The following is a 16,057-nucleotide window of genomic DNA, read 5'->3' on the forward strand; positions in this document are numbered from 1 at the left end:
AGAATTTTCTTTTTAAAGGTATCTGTTCTTCAGTTTTGAAGTTAAGTTTTAACGTGGACTGAATCATCTCACTGAATTCATGTGAGAATCTGATAAGAATTTAAAAGTACATGCATATATGCACACAGTGCATGCGTGCACACCTATGTATAACCAAACTGAAAATTCAGATAATAGGTTTTGACATTGTTTGTCTCTTTATTTTGCATTTCTGTTACGTACTCTAAAAAAAAGAAAAATAATTTCAATTCCAAATATTAAACACCTTTGCTCCCATTCTTCCCAGATTTCATTATCCTTTAAGCTATCTACATTTTGGAATGATTTTGTAAAAAGTCTCTGTCTAGTAGGTTAAGCAGAGAAAAGGAGAAGTTGAGCAGGTTTCACCCTCTGCTGCTTCTTCTGTTTATGTGAGACCTACCATCCTGGAGCTGTAACTGCTCATTTGTAGTTTCTGGGTGCTAATGAGGTATAAAAATATGAATGTGTTATGCTAAGGTTTACTAGTTTGTATGTATTTCTGGGTGATCTTAGAGAGTGTAGTCAATTTCAAAATGTGCCTTATGGACCTTATATTTACTGAATTGGTGGAATCTGTTAGAAATGTTTGTATTACCAGCTTGTATTTTAAGAACTCTGCCACTTTCTGTCTGTCCAGCATTCCACATTAGTGGGATTTCTTTTAGTTTTATTTGTCCATGATTAAAGCAAAGATCCTATAGGAGAAACTAAGGAAAAGAAAATGTTTTCTCAAAGTCCCCTCTGAGCTGGTAAAATCTGGTTTTGAATAATGTGGAAAGCAAAGATCTTTTCTTGTTGCCTTATATATAAATATTTTAGTTCAAATGAGGAAATAGAATGGACAAAACAGAAAATCATTGTCTGTCTTCCAAAACTAAAGAGATAATATTGGCTTGCTTGTATGAAAAAGTGCTGTGCAGTTGCCTGACCTGGCCATTGCTAGTTATCTCTTTGAATTGGTATAAAAGCCTTTGACACAGTCATGGCTTTGCATCTCAAGAGCACGAAAAAATTATGAACGTTGCCAAGAAAGATTAATATTTACCCAAGATAACTACTTTAGGTGCTGCACTGAATGACATCTCAAATCAGTACTTCTCCTGAATGTGTGGGTGTAGTTTTAGACCATGTAGCCTTTGAATCCCTTTTATCTTGAAAGATGTGTTCCCCCCATCGGGAGAGAATGGGGAACAGCTGTTTCTTGCTTTACCTACATAAAGACAAGCATTTTCTGTTGAGAATTGCTGATGCCACTTTTCAGTGGGTGGAGTGGATTGAAACTAGAGGAGTACATCCGTTTTCAGCAGCATCCACTGGATTCTGGAAGCAGGATCTGCAGGAAGTGCTACTGTGTGCGAGCCAGTGCTTAGAGATACAGTCAGTTTACTTGCCTGTCCCCTCTCCAAAAAGCAGCCAACAGCACTCTTATTCAAACTTAGGAGTGGTAACTGAGAGGTACAGATCACTGCTGTGATGTTCATTTATGAGCAGGTGGTGTGGAAGGGAAGTGCCAAAAATTCTTCAGTAAGAGCAGTATGACTGGCTTCATGTCTACATAGCTTCTTCCAGCTGAAAGTGAGAGCAGCAGTTCCTAGCTGTCAGCCAGATGCTTAAATCTGCAGTAGATTACAACTGGTAGCGTTAACAAGGCTATGCACTGGAGGAGGCTTGGATGGTCATTAGAACAGAGTGTAGTGTTGTGGCTGTTCTTCTGTCAATTACATCGTTATCTTCACCCATCTGATATTACTGTCCTTGGTCTCTAGTATACATCAGTCTCAGCAGATATGTAACGTACACTTGGTTGTTAGTGGCGTGTTCTGCCTGAATGTTTCCTGCTATACGTAACTGCTGTCAGATGCTGCAATCTACTACTTTGCCCATGAGGCAAAAGGGAGATGAGAGAAAGGCCTCTGGTTATACACATGGAAGTATTGTAAGAGAGGAAGGATTCCCAAAATGAAATGCAGTTTCCATGGTTCAGTGATTGGCTCAGGTTGAAAAGTTATTGTGCAAAATGAGCTAATTCTGCTAGGTGTTCGAAAGGTTATTTCTTTTATCAGTTGTAACCTCTGTGCTATAGGAGTTCTACAAAGTAGTGGGCTGTGAAATATACATTAACTTCTAAGAATTTTATTTTGTACAAGGTTTTTAAGTGCACAGTGTTAGTACATACATAGTAGATATTCAGCAGTGGTCTAAGAACAAAAATACAGAATCTTCATTCATACATATTTAAATAACCAGTCAAATATTGCCAGAATTTTAAGCAAATTTATTTTTAACCTTTGTGTGATCAAATGTACAGATATTTATTGTTACTTTCTTAAACACTTGAGTGAAAGACAAATATTCTTGTACTCCTGAGGATGTGTCATAGTGTCATTTGGATTTTAACAGTATGCCAAGGAAAAAAATCCAGTGGTATCTGATAGTTTTCTTTTAATGTGGAACATTCCTTAGAAGAGTTGAGTACATCAGTAGATCAGGAATATTAATGTGTTGGCATCTTGATGTGAAAATGGTACAGCTGTCAGAAATAGCTGGGACAGACTAGATCTTTAAACTCAAGACAAGAACTTTTATAATCATGAAGATACAAAAAGCAGTATAGGTAAAGCAGGGGTATGCCTCTGTCACTGGGAAGGTGTAGGGCTTTCAAGGGCACTTGGCCAGATGTGACTGATTCTGTGATTCTGTGTTTCTTAGCACTGGGTCAGAGAATGAGCATGAAGTAACTTTGCCTTACGTGTTCTGCTGTTTGCCTTGAGCGGAATGTGTCTTCTCCAAAAACAGATCTTCTGAAGCTCTCCCATTGCTAGATCAGGAGTTTAGTTTCCATTGAATTTTTCCTGTCTAGAATGTAAATAACATACTGATCTGATGACCATAACATTTATCTGGTAAAGAGTCCCTGGAGTTTATGTGTCAGGTTCAAGGAGATTTAATAGGCAAGACATACAGAACAGGCAAATGAAAATAGTTTTGTAAATCCATGATTTTTGGATGTTCAGCATGTTTGTTGTTTTTTCCTAGGTGTTTCTGAGTGCATCATCATGGGAATTCCAATGAATATTGGAACAGGACTTTTTAAGCTGTTGCACAAAGCGGACAAAGAATCAACCCCTCCCAGGAGGCCCCTGATATTTGATAATAGTGATTTTCATATTCCCATTGTTACATAGCAGTTGGACATAATAGAAGATAGCAAAACAAGAAATAGTCAGAAAACATACATTAAGAAATGTGTATTATCAGTTCTGTGTGTCTCTAACTGTGAATTGGTAAGTGAAACACTCTCAAAAGAACAGCACAGTTTACCACCTGTTAGTGGAAATGAATTTCAAGTGGATTTCAACTGATGAAATTCTTTCAAGTGCTAGAATTGGATCACTGCGTTAATGGGTGGAAATTGATTTTGACTCAGTATTAGACGTGAGTATTCAGAGTTGGTTAAAAAAAACAAACAACCCAAACAAAAGCGAAATAGCAAGACTGTTGAGTGAGCTTGCACAGAGTGCAATGTGGAAATGGCCTATAACAGGAGCTGCAGAGGTCAATATGAGGCTGTTAGAAATTGCAGGAAGCTGAACTGTGTGTCTAATTAATTCTTACTGGGTTTTAAACTTACAGAGTGCTGTTGAAAGTGTTGGAAATGCTTGTTCTCTGCTTGTCGTTTCGGTTGGTTTTGGTTGTGTTTTTTTCTTTATTGCTTTTTCTTGTATCCCACATCTTTATCCAGTAAGTGGTCTTCCTCCCCAGGAATTCTGCTTTGAGACATACCTGCAGGAAGCTGCAGATTGTAAAGCTGCTACTAAACTCTGAAAAGACTGTTACAATAACAGTTGAAATAGTAAATAGCTTCTCCTATTATAGCAGCTGTTTAACTGCTGGAATCTGTCATTTACAGCAGTCTTAGTTTTGGCGAAGTTTTACAATTGAGCAGGATCAGCTGAACAACAAGGTTTTATTTTAATATATAAAGTAGAAATAGAAAGAGAAGCTGTCTTCATACAGTGCCATGAAATAATTTCAAATTATTTTAATCTTTAGCCTACTAGAGCAGTTTTCAGAATTAATACAGATCTTAAATTATTGCAGTATAGTATGTTTAAATTTACTGTGGTGCTATAGAGGGGAAGTATCTTAGTGTTTTCTTCTCAGCACTGTTCTGACATTCAGTGTGCTCATAGCATAGGTCAGGGTTAGAGAGAAACAAAACACATAGTGAAGAGATGAAGTTGTGCACTCATACAGTAAAAGCAGGCTGCTGAGTGCTTATGTGATTTTCATGTGAAAATGAACAAGTTTGTGCTGCCATTCATCTTTATGTAGCAACCAAAAGAAAAGGGCAAGACTACATTCAGAGAATGTAATTTGTTGTTTTAAGTCTTAAGGTGCCACTGTGTTTATTTTCTGTGTCTTCCTTCCTGCAGAGAAAATCTGATGTGAAATTCAACATAGCTATACTCAAATTATTTTGTATTTTCAATGAGATGCTAAGGTACGTTTTTGCCTAGATTTTGGCAGGGTAATGACTGAGAATGTAATGCATTTAGCATCTGCTCTAAAAACCATAAATATTTTGTTGTCTCCATCTTAACAATAGAAATTTCAGCATATATTATTTTTATTTTGATCTCAGTGAGATTGCCACTTGCTGAATTGTCTGTTTAGAGGTTTGGCTTTTCTGAAATGGGTTGAGTTTGTACTGAATTGAGTAACCATCTCTTTCGTTCCTTTTTTTTTTTTTTTAATAGAGTGAAGCTATTTAAATGGTGGGTTTTTTCTCTTGTATGTGCTAAAAGTATTCAGTAAATTATGTCTGTTATCATTGTCTTGAATATGACAATAAAAAGAGACAAAGATAATAAATGTAAACCTTGTATTTGTGTATTGATGCATTCTATTTGTACATAATTAATATACGGATGACCTAACCTCCATTTCCTCATTTTCTTGCTTATTAAGACAGTTCAGAATTCTTGAGAATTAAATCTCAGGTACTGACAAATCATATGTAATATAAAAACTTTCTTGCTTAAAGTAAATGTAAACACCTATTGCCCTCTAAGCAGGCTACGTGCTTCGTAAGTATTTCAGCCAAACATAGATTGTTTACAAGAGCACTCTCAATTAGTAATTATTGTTTGGGCTTTCTGTACAGTCAGTAAACAAATTAGCTGTGGGCTTTCACTCATAAGCTGCTTGTTTTAAGGGTCAGTTTTAATGGTCAAAGAATGACACTTCAGCATATTTCTTAAAATTTCATTCATTTTCTTAGCCTTACTGCAGGTTTCATTTTTAAGAAACAAATACTGTTTTGCACATTTTCCTCTATTATGCTGAGTGAAATTAACTACTAAGTTACATGTAGATTTTCAAGCAATAATTTCATTTCTGAAAACCACTAGGGAGCAGAATATCCCAGACAGCCAAAATGTCTTTGTGTGGGAAAGCATCACAGATTCATTTATGACGTCTCAAAAGTGTTTCTGGACTTACTACAGTAAAAACACAAAGTTAACGCTAAAATCTGTAGCACTTAGGTTATGGGAACAGGTAGGTACTATCATTGTAATTAATCACTAGATGCCCTTAAAATTGTACACCTCCAGCTCCTGTAGAGCATCGGCACTGAACTTGGAATAGTCGGCTTGCTGAAGAATCTCAAGTATGAACTAACATGAAGTAACCCCCTAGGCCATGAATGGTGCAGCAGGCAGGCAGCAACACCAGCTGCAAGTGGGTGCCTCAGATGGGAGCTCCAGTTCAGATAGCTGCTATTGGTGGCATGTGTTGAAGTAAGCAAGAACTGGCTACCAAAATTCATGAAGTTAGTTGTGAATATCTGTATCCTGCTTTCTCATTTTCTCCATATTTTTCATCCATTTTAAAACACATGTGAACTTGTCCTCAACTGTCAGGCTTTGAAACTCCTCCATGGGTCATTATTTATAAACTGATCCTGGATTTATTTTTTTTCCTTCCTCCATGAGACCTACTGAAAATATTGCTTTACTGTGTGACTTGCACTAAAACTGTTTTCTGCCTCAATCTTAACTAAATGGCAGCAGATACATTGTTCATTCCTATTCTTTAAGATCAGTAGTTCTGGATTTTTATGTGGAGTGGGTTAAAAAACTCCTTCCATCCATACATTTCTGTGTATCAACAGGAATGGCTTAAATAGTTACTACTAAAAATACAGCAGCAGATCCTTGGAGTTGGGGTAGCTTTTGTATGTCTCTCTTTGCCCTAAAAACAAACAAATGAAAACCCACCTTGGGTCCCTCAGATTGGAACACAGAAAACAACCTGCTAGTTGGGTGTTCAGAGCAAGGGAACTGAGATTGGCAGTGAGGGCAGCATCTTTCCAGCAATGGAAGAAGAGCAGATCATGAGCAGAAGTGTACGTGAAAGCAGGCAGGACAATGAAGAAATCGGATGGAGAAGCTATGTGAAGATCTGCTTCTTCAGGCTATTGCAGGAGGGTGATGTATTTGCTGTGCAACAGACGTCTGGGGCAGCCCTATGGACGGCAAGATGCAGCTAAGAATGTTCAGGAAAGACAAGCACACGTTCAGGGGTCATTAACTTCGTGTGCAGCATCAATTGCTGCTGGATGAAGTGAAGCTGGAGTTCTTTTCCAAGCCTGTATAATATTACTCTACAGTGTACGTAACCTACATGATTTTGACAGAAGACTTGAAACAGACCTGACAGGGTTGTCATTTTTACAGAAGAGGTTTACATTAATTAGCAGTCTAATTAACCGACTGCTTAACCTCTATCCTTTGACAAATTACTGTTCTCTCCCCATAGTATTTGGATTTGATGGGAAGAGTACTTCAAGTGGGAGAAGTATGCAGACAAAAACTGTAGTTAAAAATTAATTAATAGACCTAGAAACCAATTTTTTCAAAGGTACTTAATTTAAAAAAGAAAAGTAAGAGAGTACTTTCTTAGTATGTTTATGAGGAAACTACTTCACACATGTCTCTGCATATCTGCAGCGAGATAAGAAAACAGGAGCACATGCTAGACAGGTTTCCTGTTATGAACATGGGAAGCTGAGAGTAAGTCTAGATTTGTGCCTCTTTGGTCTGTAACTTGAAGAAATTTAGTATGGAGGGCTGTTTTGGTATTTTTGCTTTAACTGTGCCTTAAAAAGTAGGAAAGCAAAAGAAAGCTGCATTTTATAAAGTAACTACAGGCAGGATTAAATTTGATTCTCCAGGACAAATACTCCTTGATTGGAGTTTTTTAACAGTAATTTGATACTTGTCACTATTTCAGTATAAGCTGAAGGAACGATTGCAACTGCATTCCTCAATTTCCTAGCACTATGTTGCAGACACATGGCTTTAGAAACCCACAGCAACAGGGTAAAGATTTTCATAGTAATTTTTTCTGTGAATGTAACTGATCAATGTTGTGTCTTCAGAAAGGGCTAGCTGAAGCTATGTGTTCAGTCAGACCTAAGAAAGTCTGTCAGTAATTAAATATGTGGAAAAAAAAGGAAGAAAATTAGAAAAGATAGCCCGTTTTTTATATTGTCTAAGAACAGAAAAATTAAAAGGGATCAAATTAGAACACATGTTTTCATTTTAATGTACAAATACTTGGCAGGTTATTTGGATGCGATTGTGTTAGCGATATAAACGCATAGCAAATTTATCTTGAGGAATAAATACCAAAATGTCACAGGACTATCCGAAAGACTGAAACAGAACAAACCAGCCCCACTACTCTTATATGTCAGTGCTTGTGAAAATTAATTAAGGTTTCCTGTAACTGTTCAAATGAAAATGAAGATTTTTCAAACATTTTTTCTAATGAGATCATATCAGCATCTTCCACTAGAGAGCAGCGTTTTGTTTTGGGAAGAGAAGTGTTTGGGTAGCAATTCTTTGTTTTTCTATTAAAAATGGTTTTTGAAATATCAGGGCTGAAACAGCCATGAGAAAGGTTACCTGTTAAAATCATACACATGAGGAAGGAGGTTATAAGGGAATTCATTTTCCTAAAAAGGAGAAAACGAGACCAGATATTCTTCTTCCTGAATCAGTAAGGACTTGCTCATCTTTTTCCCTATCTGGCTCAAAACAACCCAAACTAACTAACCAAACTAGCACTGAAGTAGAAGGCTGTAGTAATTCCCACCGGAACATACTGAATGACTCTTGACAAGTGGGGGAGCAGCATATCTGTACAGTGAAAGGAGACGTCTTTTGTTGCCATGTTTCCATACAGGTGTGATTGTTACAATCTGCATTCACTCTCTATAGTAAGTACTTAACCATAGCATTATTACTTAACATAGCATTATTAGTACTTAACCAAGAGCATTACTGAAGCAAGAAGTTCTGGCAGCTCACTGGGTAGCATCTCACATTCTTCAGGTGCTACAGAACCCCAAAGCACAGCTGTATTGAAAACACTTGAAGGTGATACTTTGACATGCAACAGACCAATGTTTAGGACTGAAAATAACATGAAACAGGTATTCTCTGTGTACAGACTGCTGAAAACAGCATGATTTATGAAAGAGTACTTCCACTTTAAACGTCTAAAATACACAGAGATGCCTTTAGCTTTATTAGTTCCTATCATTTGTGCAACACAGTTCACAGTGGTCTTTTAAGTTGCTGTGCTTAGAAATTCTGTTGGTCATGAGCTTCTCTGAATACTACATCATCTTCACCACCACAGTTTCTTCTAGTTATACATAAAGACGCTACATGCATTAGGTGGTCGAAGATATTTCTTAATCCAAAGAGTCTGACCTGTGAGTCCAAGCCTACAAGATCAAGACTTATTCCATGTTCCTTTTGGAAGCAGCAGTAGTAGATGTAACTGACTCCACAGGAATATGTTAGTTTCTGCAGATGTTGAGGATAGAGGGAATAAAGCTAAAAAGACAGGAAATGCAAAGGTAAGCAAGGGGATATGGAAGCACAGTAGAGTTGATTTTGGACTTCATATCTATTTGGAGGAGAAACAGATAGGTGCCAGCTGGGTAAAAAGATGCATAGGCATTTGTCATCTCCGCACTAGTCCAGCTGAAGTGATGGAAGTAGCTGGAAAAAGGATGTGTATTCCTGAGAACTAAGATTTTGTCATTTGTACTGGAGATTACTGTTACTGGCTGTGACAACTGATAGTTAAATCATCATTCATCCACAAGATGACTATCAATAGTGAGTAACAGCTGAATGCTTTCTTTCAGTCATAGTATATGGTTATAATACTCTTTCAACCAACTGTACAAAATTACAGATCCTTAACTTAGCTTACAGTGACGTGCTATAGCTAAAACTGCTGTAAATGCTGAGTTCTGGTCCAGTCCGTGTGGAAGATCGTATCTTTAATTGGGGGGCAAATAGGAATTTGTCTCTTAGTGTTGATACCTGCAGTTAGATCAGAACTGTTCCTGGGAAATCCTTCTCTGAGGCGTTTTTAAAAACATGTGAGTCCTGCAACTAGGCCAAGGTACAGAAATTACAGCAATTAAATTGCTGGTGTTTTATCTTCCAATAGAAGACAGGCTGCAATGTCTGATCAGATGGATAATTAACTAAAGTCCGAAAAGGAAAGCTGTTCTTTATAGATTTGTTTGTTGTTGTCAAAGAAAGAAGACTATTTGGAATGAATGTCTACTGCCACAGTACTATGATCTTGTTGATCTCAAAGCCAGATAGTGCAGAGGGGTTTCAGTCTATGGATAAAAAGCATAAGCAGGTGCCTCTGTGACAGTGGCTGGGGTACTGCATGGGATTTCATTTCAAGTTTGTTTCTCCTCCATGATGGTTAGGTTCTGTCAGTTGGAGACGTTGACTAGAAATGAAGCTGTTACGAAAGCAGCAGCTATCTGGATTATTAACCACAAGCATTTTAATCTCCTTTTTGTGAAACTGGGTGTTGGTTGGCTAATCTTTTAATATGTATGGCAATTTTACCTGCATGCACCCCTTTTAAATGTTAAACTGTATAAATTTTTTAAAGGCAAAATAGAGAAAATCAAAAGCCAAGAAATACAAAACCAGTAGTGAGATGGTGCTGGTAAACTTTAGGAGTCCCAGAAAAAGGCAGAATTAGGTGTGAGAGTAAAAAATATTTGACTTGTTTAATTATTCAGATTTTTGTTGGTTTCTGGGAAGAATTAGGTAGCAGTGGTGTGATTCATCCCTATTTGTAATTCTGTGACATTATTTTCTCTTCCATTACCTCATATAGGAGCTACTCCCTAAAGTCCCCTTTCCTACGGAATTAAGCCCTTTAGCCTGAGCAATACACAGTCACAAATAGAGGATCCTTTGACTCAGGCTGATTCACAGCATCTCTATTGTAAACTGCTGATTGTCTTTGGAGAGATGAGGAAGGCCTTAGCCACATCATAGTGCAGTCTTGAAGCACCAGCCAGTGACATTGTGTGACTTACTGCTGAAGAGCACAGTGGGTAGGGATAGGGCATCTCTTCAATGCACACACTGGATGGAAGGAAGCACGGACAGGCACACCTTGATCCTTACACTACCCTGACCCCTGCACTTTTTTGATGCAGTGATGCTATGGTGCTTGCTGTATGTGTAGGTACCTTGACAAGCCAACAGAACAGCTCATTCCCTTTCCCATATGCCATTCTTCCAGATTTTCAGCTCATGCATTTTCCAGCTACATCAGAAGCTTATTTTAAACTTCCATTTCTAAGAAGATATTTAGTACTTTTGACTTGTGCCACTGCTGTGCATTTTCTAGTTTCCCTTTACATTTATTTCTTTCTCCTTGTCCTTATTTCTCACACACATTCCTCCCTCCTGGGCCTGCAGTGACTGTCACTGCTGGTGACACCACTTCCCCGCAGCAGTTCTGTGTCAACCATACTGTGCCACTGGCTGGCTTCAACTAGGCCGTGCAAGGGTACTGTTATCCTTTGCCTGGAGGATAATTTAACCACTCAAGGAAAAAATAACTCCTCAGCACATCTGGATGTGGAAATTTACTGCCATCAAAATTACAATTATGGTCAAATAACTCTGGAAAAACAGACATTATATAAGGGAATGTATTCATATGCTAAACTGAAAGGCATCCCTGCTTCATGTGGCTCTTTGTCAGCACTGAAAACTGTGTTCAGCTGTTTAATTTTCCACTTACTTTTCTCTTTAACCTGCTTCTGGTCCTTTCCACCTACCTGACACCTGATGTTGTTTCCCTTGCTTGTATTTCTATCCTGTTGAGAATAAAAATGAGAAGTGATGAAGAGTGCAGCAGCTTGCTGGGGAGTTGGCACACAGGGAATTATTAACTATTGCTGCCACACGCTTGTGTGACTTGTAGAAATCTTTAGGCTCTCTGTACTTTAGATCCAGTCTATTAAAAACTAGGAAATTTAATAGTCTCTCCTTAGCAACATGGTTGTGAGAAGAGATGACAGAATCATCAAGGCGAGCAGAGGAACTGTGCCTGTGAAAATTAAAATGCTGTACAGAAGAGGTAGTAAATGGCATGTACCTGTCTTCCTAGGTTTTTATTGCCAGGATGTGTAGATTAATGGGATTAGCATCTGCCATGTATAGTTCTTTTTATTCTTTCATCTTCCAAAGAAAGCGGAAAAAGGCTACAGGTTTGCTGCTCGTGAAGTCAGCTGGAAGACAGACACTGACTTCAGCAGGAAAAGGAGAGGGCAAAGCACTGAAGTTCTTTGCTGCCATTAATATTCGTGGAGCGGGAGGGTATCAGCTCTGAAGATGAGTTAAGGGGAAAAAAATCTAACAGTACAAATAGCTCATGGTAAGAGGATAATATTTAGCTTGCCTTACCGATGCAGTGTGTTTATCCTTCATGAAATATCCCTAGCAGACTTGGAGACTTTTTATTTCAGTTATTCTTTTGCACAGTATTCTTGTTACCAAACTGGGACTTAATCCAAGTCCCCCGGAAGCTAATTAGAGAACTCGGTGGAACTGAATGAGCTTTGATACATGCATTATATTACATATATTTATCTGTCAAATTGCCACCAGTTTATGCATCTTTATAAGTCTCAAAGAATTGTACCACTTCTCTAAACATCATTGCTGCAGACATGATCCAGAAAGAATCATTTTAACCTAAATCTTTTTGAAGGCTTTCATGCTGCTTGGGACTTTGTCTCAGATGTTTATGCTTATTCTGGGCCATGTTGTACATGTTCTTTTCCATTTGGTATTGAGCTGGGGATTTTGTTTGTTTTGAGAGGGGTTTTGTTTGTTTGTTGTTCAATTCTGACAAATCTTGGCATTTATACCAATGTAAGTTCTAAATTGCTTTTATGGCATTTTTCTTTTAAAAAAACTAATGAGCTTGAACTGTTGAATCTTTAATTTTTACATTTGTGTTATGAGGGGAAAAAAAATGCAGATGTGTTGAAGATTTGTAGCTCAGTTTAAACTGAATGACCAAACCTTGTGGAAGCTGGTAATGGAGCTGCCACTGTGCCAAGCTGAGACATTATTTCATTCTGGAAGTCTCTGATGGCTTTCTGATCCCTGCCAAGGCATGTAGACAGGTGCAGAGACTGTGTTCTTTTTGCCTTCTAAATTAGAGTGTAACTTAGGAGTTACTTTATTTCATGTTAGTTACTGTTTTCAGAACTGATTTTAATTTTTAATGACTTCTTTGCCTCAGTCTTCACTGGCAAATGCTCTGACCGCACCACCCAAGTCTTGGAAGGCAGACACAGGGACTGTGAGAATGAAGACCTTGGGCCCACTGTAGGAGAGGATCTGGTTTGAGACCATCTTACGAACCTGAACGTGCACAAGTCCATGGGACCTGATGAAATCCATCTGCGGGTCCTGAAGGAGCTGTCAAATGAAGTTGCTAAGCCGCTGGCCATCATATTTGAAAAACCACGTCAGTCAGGTGAAGTTCCCGACGACTGGAAAAAGGGAAATATAACCCCCATTTTCAAGAAGGGGAAAATGGATGACCTGGGGAATTACAGACCAGTCAGTCTCACCTCTGTGCCTGGCAAAATCTTGGAGCAGATTCTCCTGGAAGGCATGCTAAGGCACATGAAAAGCAACAAGGTGCTTGGTGACAGCCAGCATGGCTTCACTAAGGGGAAATCCTGCCTGACCAATTTGGTGGCCTTCTATGATGGGGCTACAGAACTGATGGACGGCGGTAGAGCAGGTGATGTCATCTACCTGGATTTGTGTAAAGTGTTCGACACTGTCCCACATGACATTCTTGTCTTGACATTGGAGAGACATCAATTTGATGGATGGACCACTCAGTGGATAAAGAATTGGCTGGATGGCCGCACACAAAGAGTTGTGGTCAATGGCTCAATGTCCGGCTGGAGACCAGTAACGAGTGGTGCCCCTCAGGGATCGGTGCTGGGACCACAACCCTGCTCATCTGCTGCCATACATGATAAGCTTCTCGAGTCCAACCCAACCTGAGCATTGGTCTATTCCTATAGGCAGATCTGATGGGTACTGGCTTTTTCAGGAGCTGGGCTGCCACCTCTGTTCCCCCCTTAGCTTAAGCATTGCAAACGGATGAACTGTGGGACTAGCTTTTCAGGTGAGTGAAAAGACAGCACTGCACGGTATCTAGAGAAACACAGAGGCCCACAGTCACATAAATGTCTGTCTCCATTTCCTCAGGGAGCTCTTTGGGCTTGGACTGTCCTGGAACTTTCAAAGATTACTTACTCTATTTACCACCAGAACCCTTTTTCATCAAGTCTAGCTGTCTCACAATTAAAGCACTGCCCCATGCTCATCATCTGTAAAAGTGTGTGGTTCTGTGTGTCTCAGTGTTTCCTGTGGCTCTGCAAACATTCTGCCCTAAGCCTTTCTAAAGCTGTGCTTTGTCATTTCTGCCTGCTAGGCATGATGAGATAGTTTTTTTTCTCTTTCTATATCCATCCATATCCCATCTGACAGGAATGATATTCTATCAAAACAACTTCCCTTTCTCTCTGGCTGCAGGTTTTCTTTTTTTAACCTAATACATTTTCTAACGGTAGAATAAAATGTGTATATTTTGGTAGATAATGAACAAGGTATCTGAACCAAAGCTGTTTAAAATCAATAAAGGATTGCTATCATCTGCAGAGTCTTGGATTACTCCTTAGATCCTTTCATTGACTTGAAGACCCTGAAAAACTTGGCTTGTAACTGACATGTATTCAACTCTTAAACCCATGCCTGTCAGTGACCAGGGGAACTACTTGCTATTATAAGTACATAGGTAATTCTTAGCAGGTCTGAGGCTTCAAACAGGAAATAGAACATAAGAAAGTATCTGTCCTTCTTCAGAAGCCTTTAGATTCAAATTCACTTTGAAAACACTCATTGCTGATAGAAAAACAATGAAGATGGTGAAACTGTGTCAAGGCTTACTTTGGAGTCCTTACTGTTGTATTTGTCAACCTCAGTCAATTGCAGTTGTTTATAGAAGTTACTCGGGAATGCTTAGGGCACCCATTTGCTTTTATCTCCTCATTAGCGCTAAAAGAAGTAAAAGCAAATGATTGGTATAAATAGTCTCTCTTGGCTTGACTTGAAAACTGACCTAGAAACTACATGAATAACAAACTGCAAGTAACAGCTTTTAAAGGGGCTCGTTAACATCTGCTTGCTTATAGAAACTAACCACATCAGAAGCCAGCCCAGTCTCCCAAAGAAAATTAAGTTGCCCCCAGTTCTGTTCTAAACCGGGGAGTACTTGGGATGTGCTTGCCGGGTGCCTTCCCTATGAAAGCTGATAATTCTTACAGCCCTGTAGGATCTACCACTAAGGTGCCTCTGCTGCATTGCTCATTTTCTTTTGCTGCCTGTTTTTGGAAGCAGTTAGTTGTCTGAGAAACAGAAGTGATTGTGTATATTCACAGCCCAGGAGGAGCCAATCTACCTTCCCTTTTATCTCTCCCCCCAACCCCCAAAACAAACAAACACCCTTGCTGCCAAGTGCTCTACCCTACAGGAAGGCCTTTTCTTCCTCTTTTAGAAGGCAAATCTTTAGTTGCTGAAATAAACCAATACTTTTTAATTTGCTTTTTCAACAGCCCCAGGGAATTTAAAACCTTCCGCAGACAGGGTGTTTTCTTTCTACTGAAGCTGACTGAAATAATTGTCTGATGGTCTTGATTTTAATTTGCCCAGAGTGGGAATGGGCCAAAATAATTAATATCTGAAAACCGCCTACTGCAGTGCAGGTTGAAATGGCTGATAGGGTTTAAGGCTACAGAAAAGAAAGCAGTATAATCCTCTGGTCTGTTTTCCTTCATACTCTGTCACAGGAGCTCACTTAAGAAAGAGCTAAACCATTTCCTGGAGTTCACAGTTACACGTTTTCAGGAAAATAAATGACCCTTGTGCTTCTGTGATAGTCTGACAGTAGCTCCCTTGGACCACAGCTTCAGCAGGAGGGCTGAGGACCTCGGGATTTACAGGCATAGCCTGTTACTGGAGGTGATACTGCCAGCTGAACTATTTTGCTTTGGCAGTGCCAAGGCTTCTTATGTTATGTTTGAGGATTTTTTTTGGGTAAATGAGATCCTTTCATCTGCTGGCCCATTAGACCAGCATCTTCCTATTCCGAAAATGCTAATTAATTGCCTATCAGCCACATCAACCTGAAAAAATAAGCTGCTGTTGAGAACCGCTTAGCTGCTAGTGTTTCATATAACACCTATTACAAAATCTCTGTGGTGTTTACTTATATCTAGACAGCTCTAATCTTAACTTGACAATCACTTGTACTTTTTCCTATACCTGTTTTGGAGACTGTATAATCTTCCTTCCCCAGATCCATGCAGTGTTGTCAGCTTCCATTAGCTTACTGTAAATCTCAACATTTTTCTCTAAACCCTTAGTTGCTTGAATCATATGATTCCATGAGAAGCTTAGCTTTCATTACAAACCCATTTCTAGCATACATGGACGCCAATGAAGCTTGAAGATCTGTATCCTAAGGGCTCCAAAACAAAAAAAGGAAATAAAATTTCTCCCATGTATTTAAAACTAATAGAAAA

At 38.9% G+C, this 16,057-nt stretch overlaps 1 protein-coding gene across 2 annotated transcripts in view; it reads left to right on the forward strand.

The window, feature by feature from the left end:
• Positions 1–3,355, forward strand: part of POLR3A (RNA polymerase III subunit A) — a 39,415-nt gene extending 36,060 nt beyond the window's left edge. For both annotated transcript variants that reach the window (XM_061376669.1, XM_061376670.1), the window contains one exon: positions 3,058–3,355. In XM_061376669.1, the coding sequence (XP_061232653.1) occupies positions 3,058–3,206 (149 nt within the window). In that variant the 3' untranslated portion in view covers positions 3,207–3,355. The remainder of the gene's footprint in view (positions 1–3,057) is intronic.
• The last annotated feature ends 12,702 nt before the right edge of the window (positions 3,356–16,057 follow it).

This window comes from Neopsephotus bourkii, unplaced genomic scaffold, assembly GCF_033783945.1.
Source record: "Neopsephotus bourkii isolate Nb327-2 ecotype Australia unplaced genomic scaffold, CSIRO-AGI_Nbou_v1 NB_1728, whole genome shotgun sequence".
NCBI classification, from domain to species: domain Eukaryota; kingdom Metazoa; phylum Chordata; class Aves; order Psittaciformes; family Psittacidae; genus Neopsephotus; species Neopsephotus bourkii.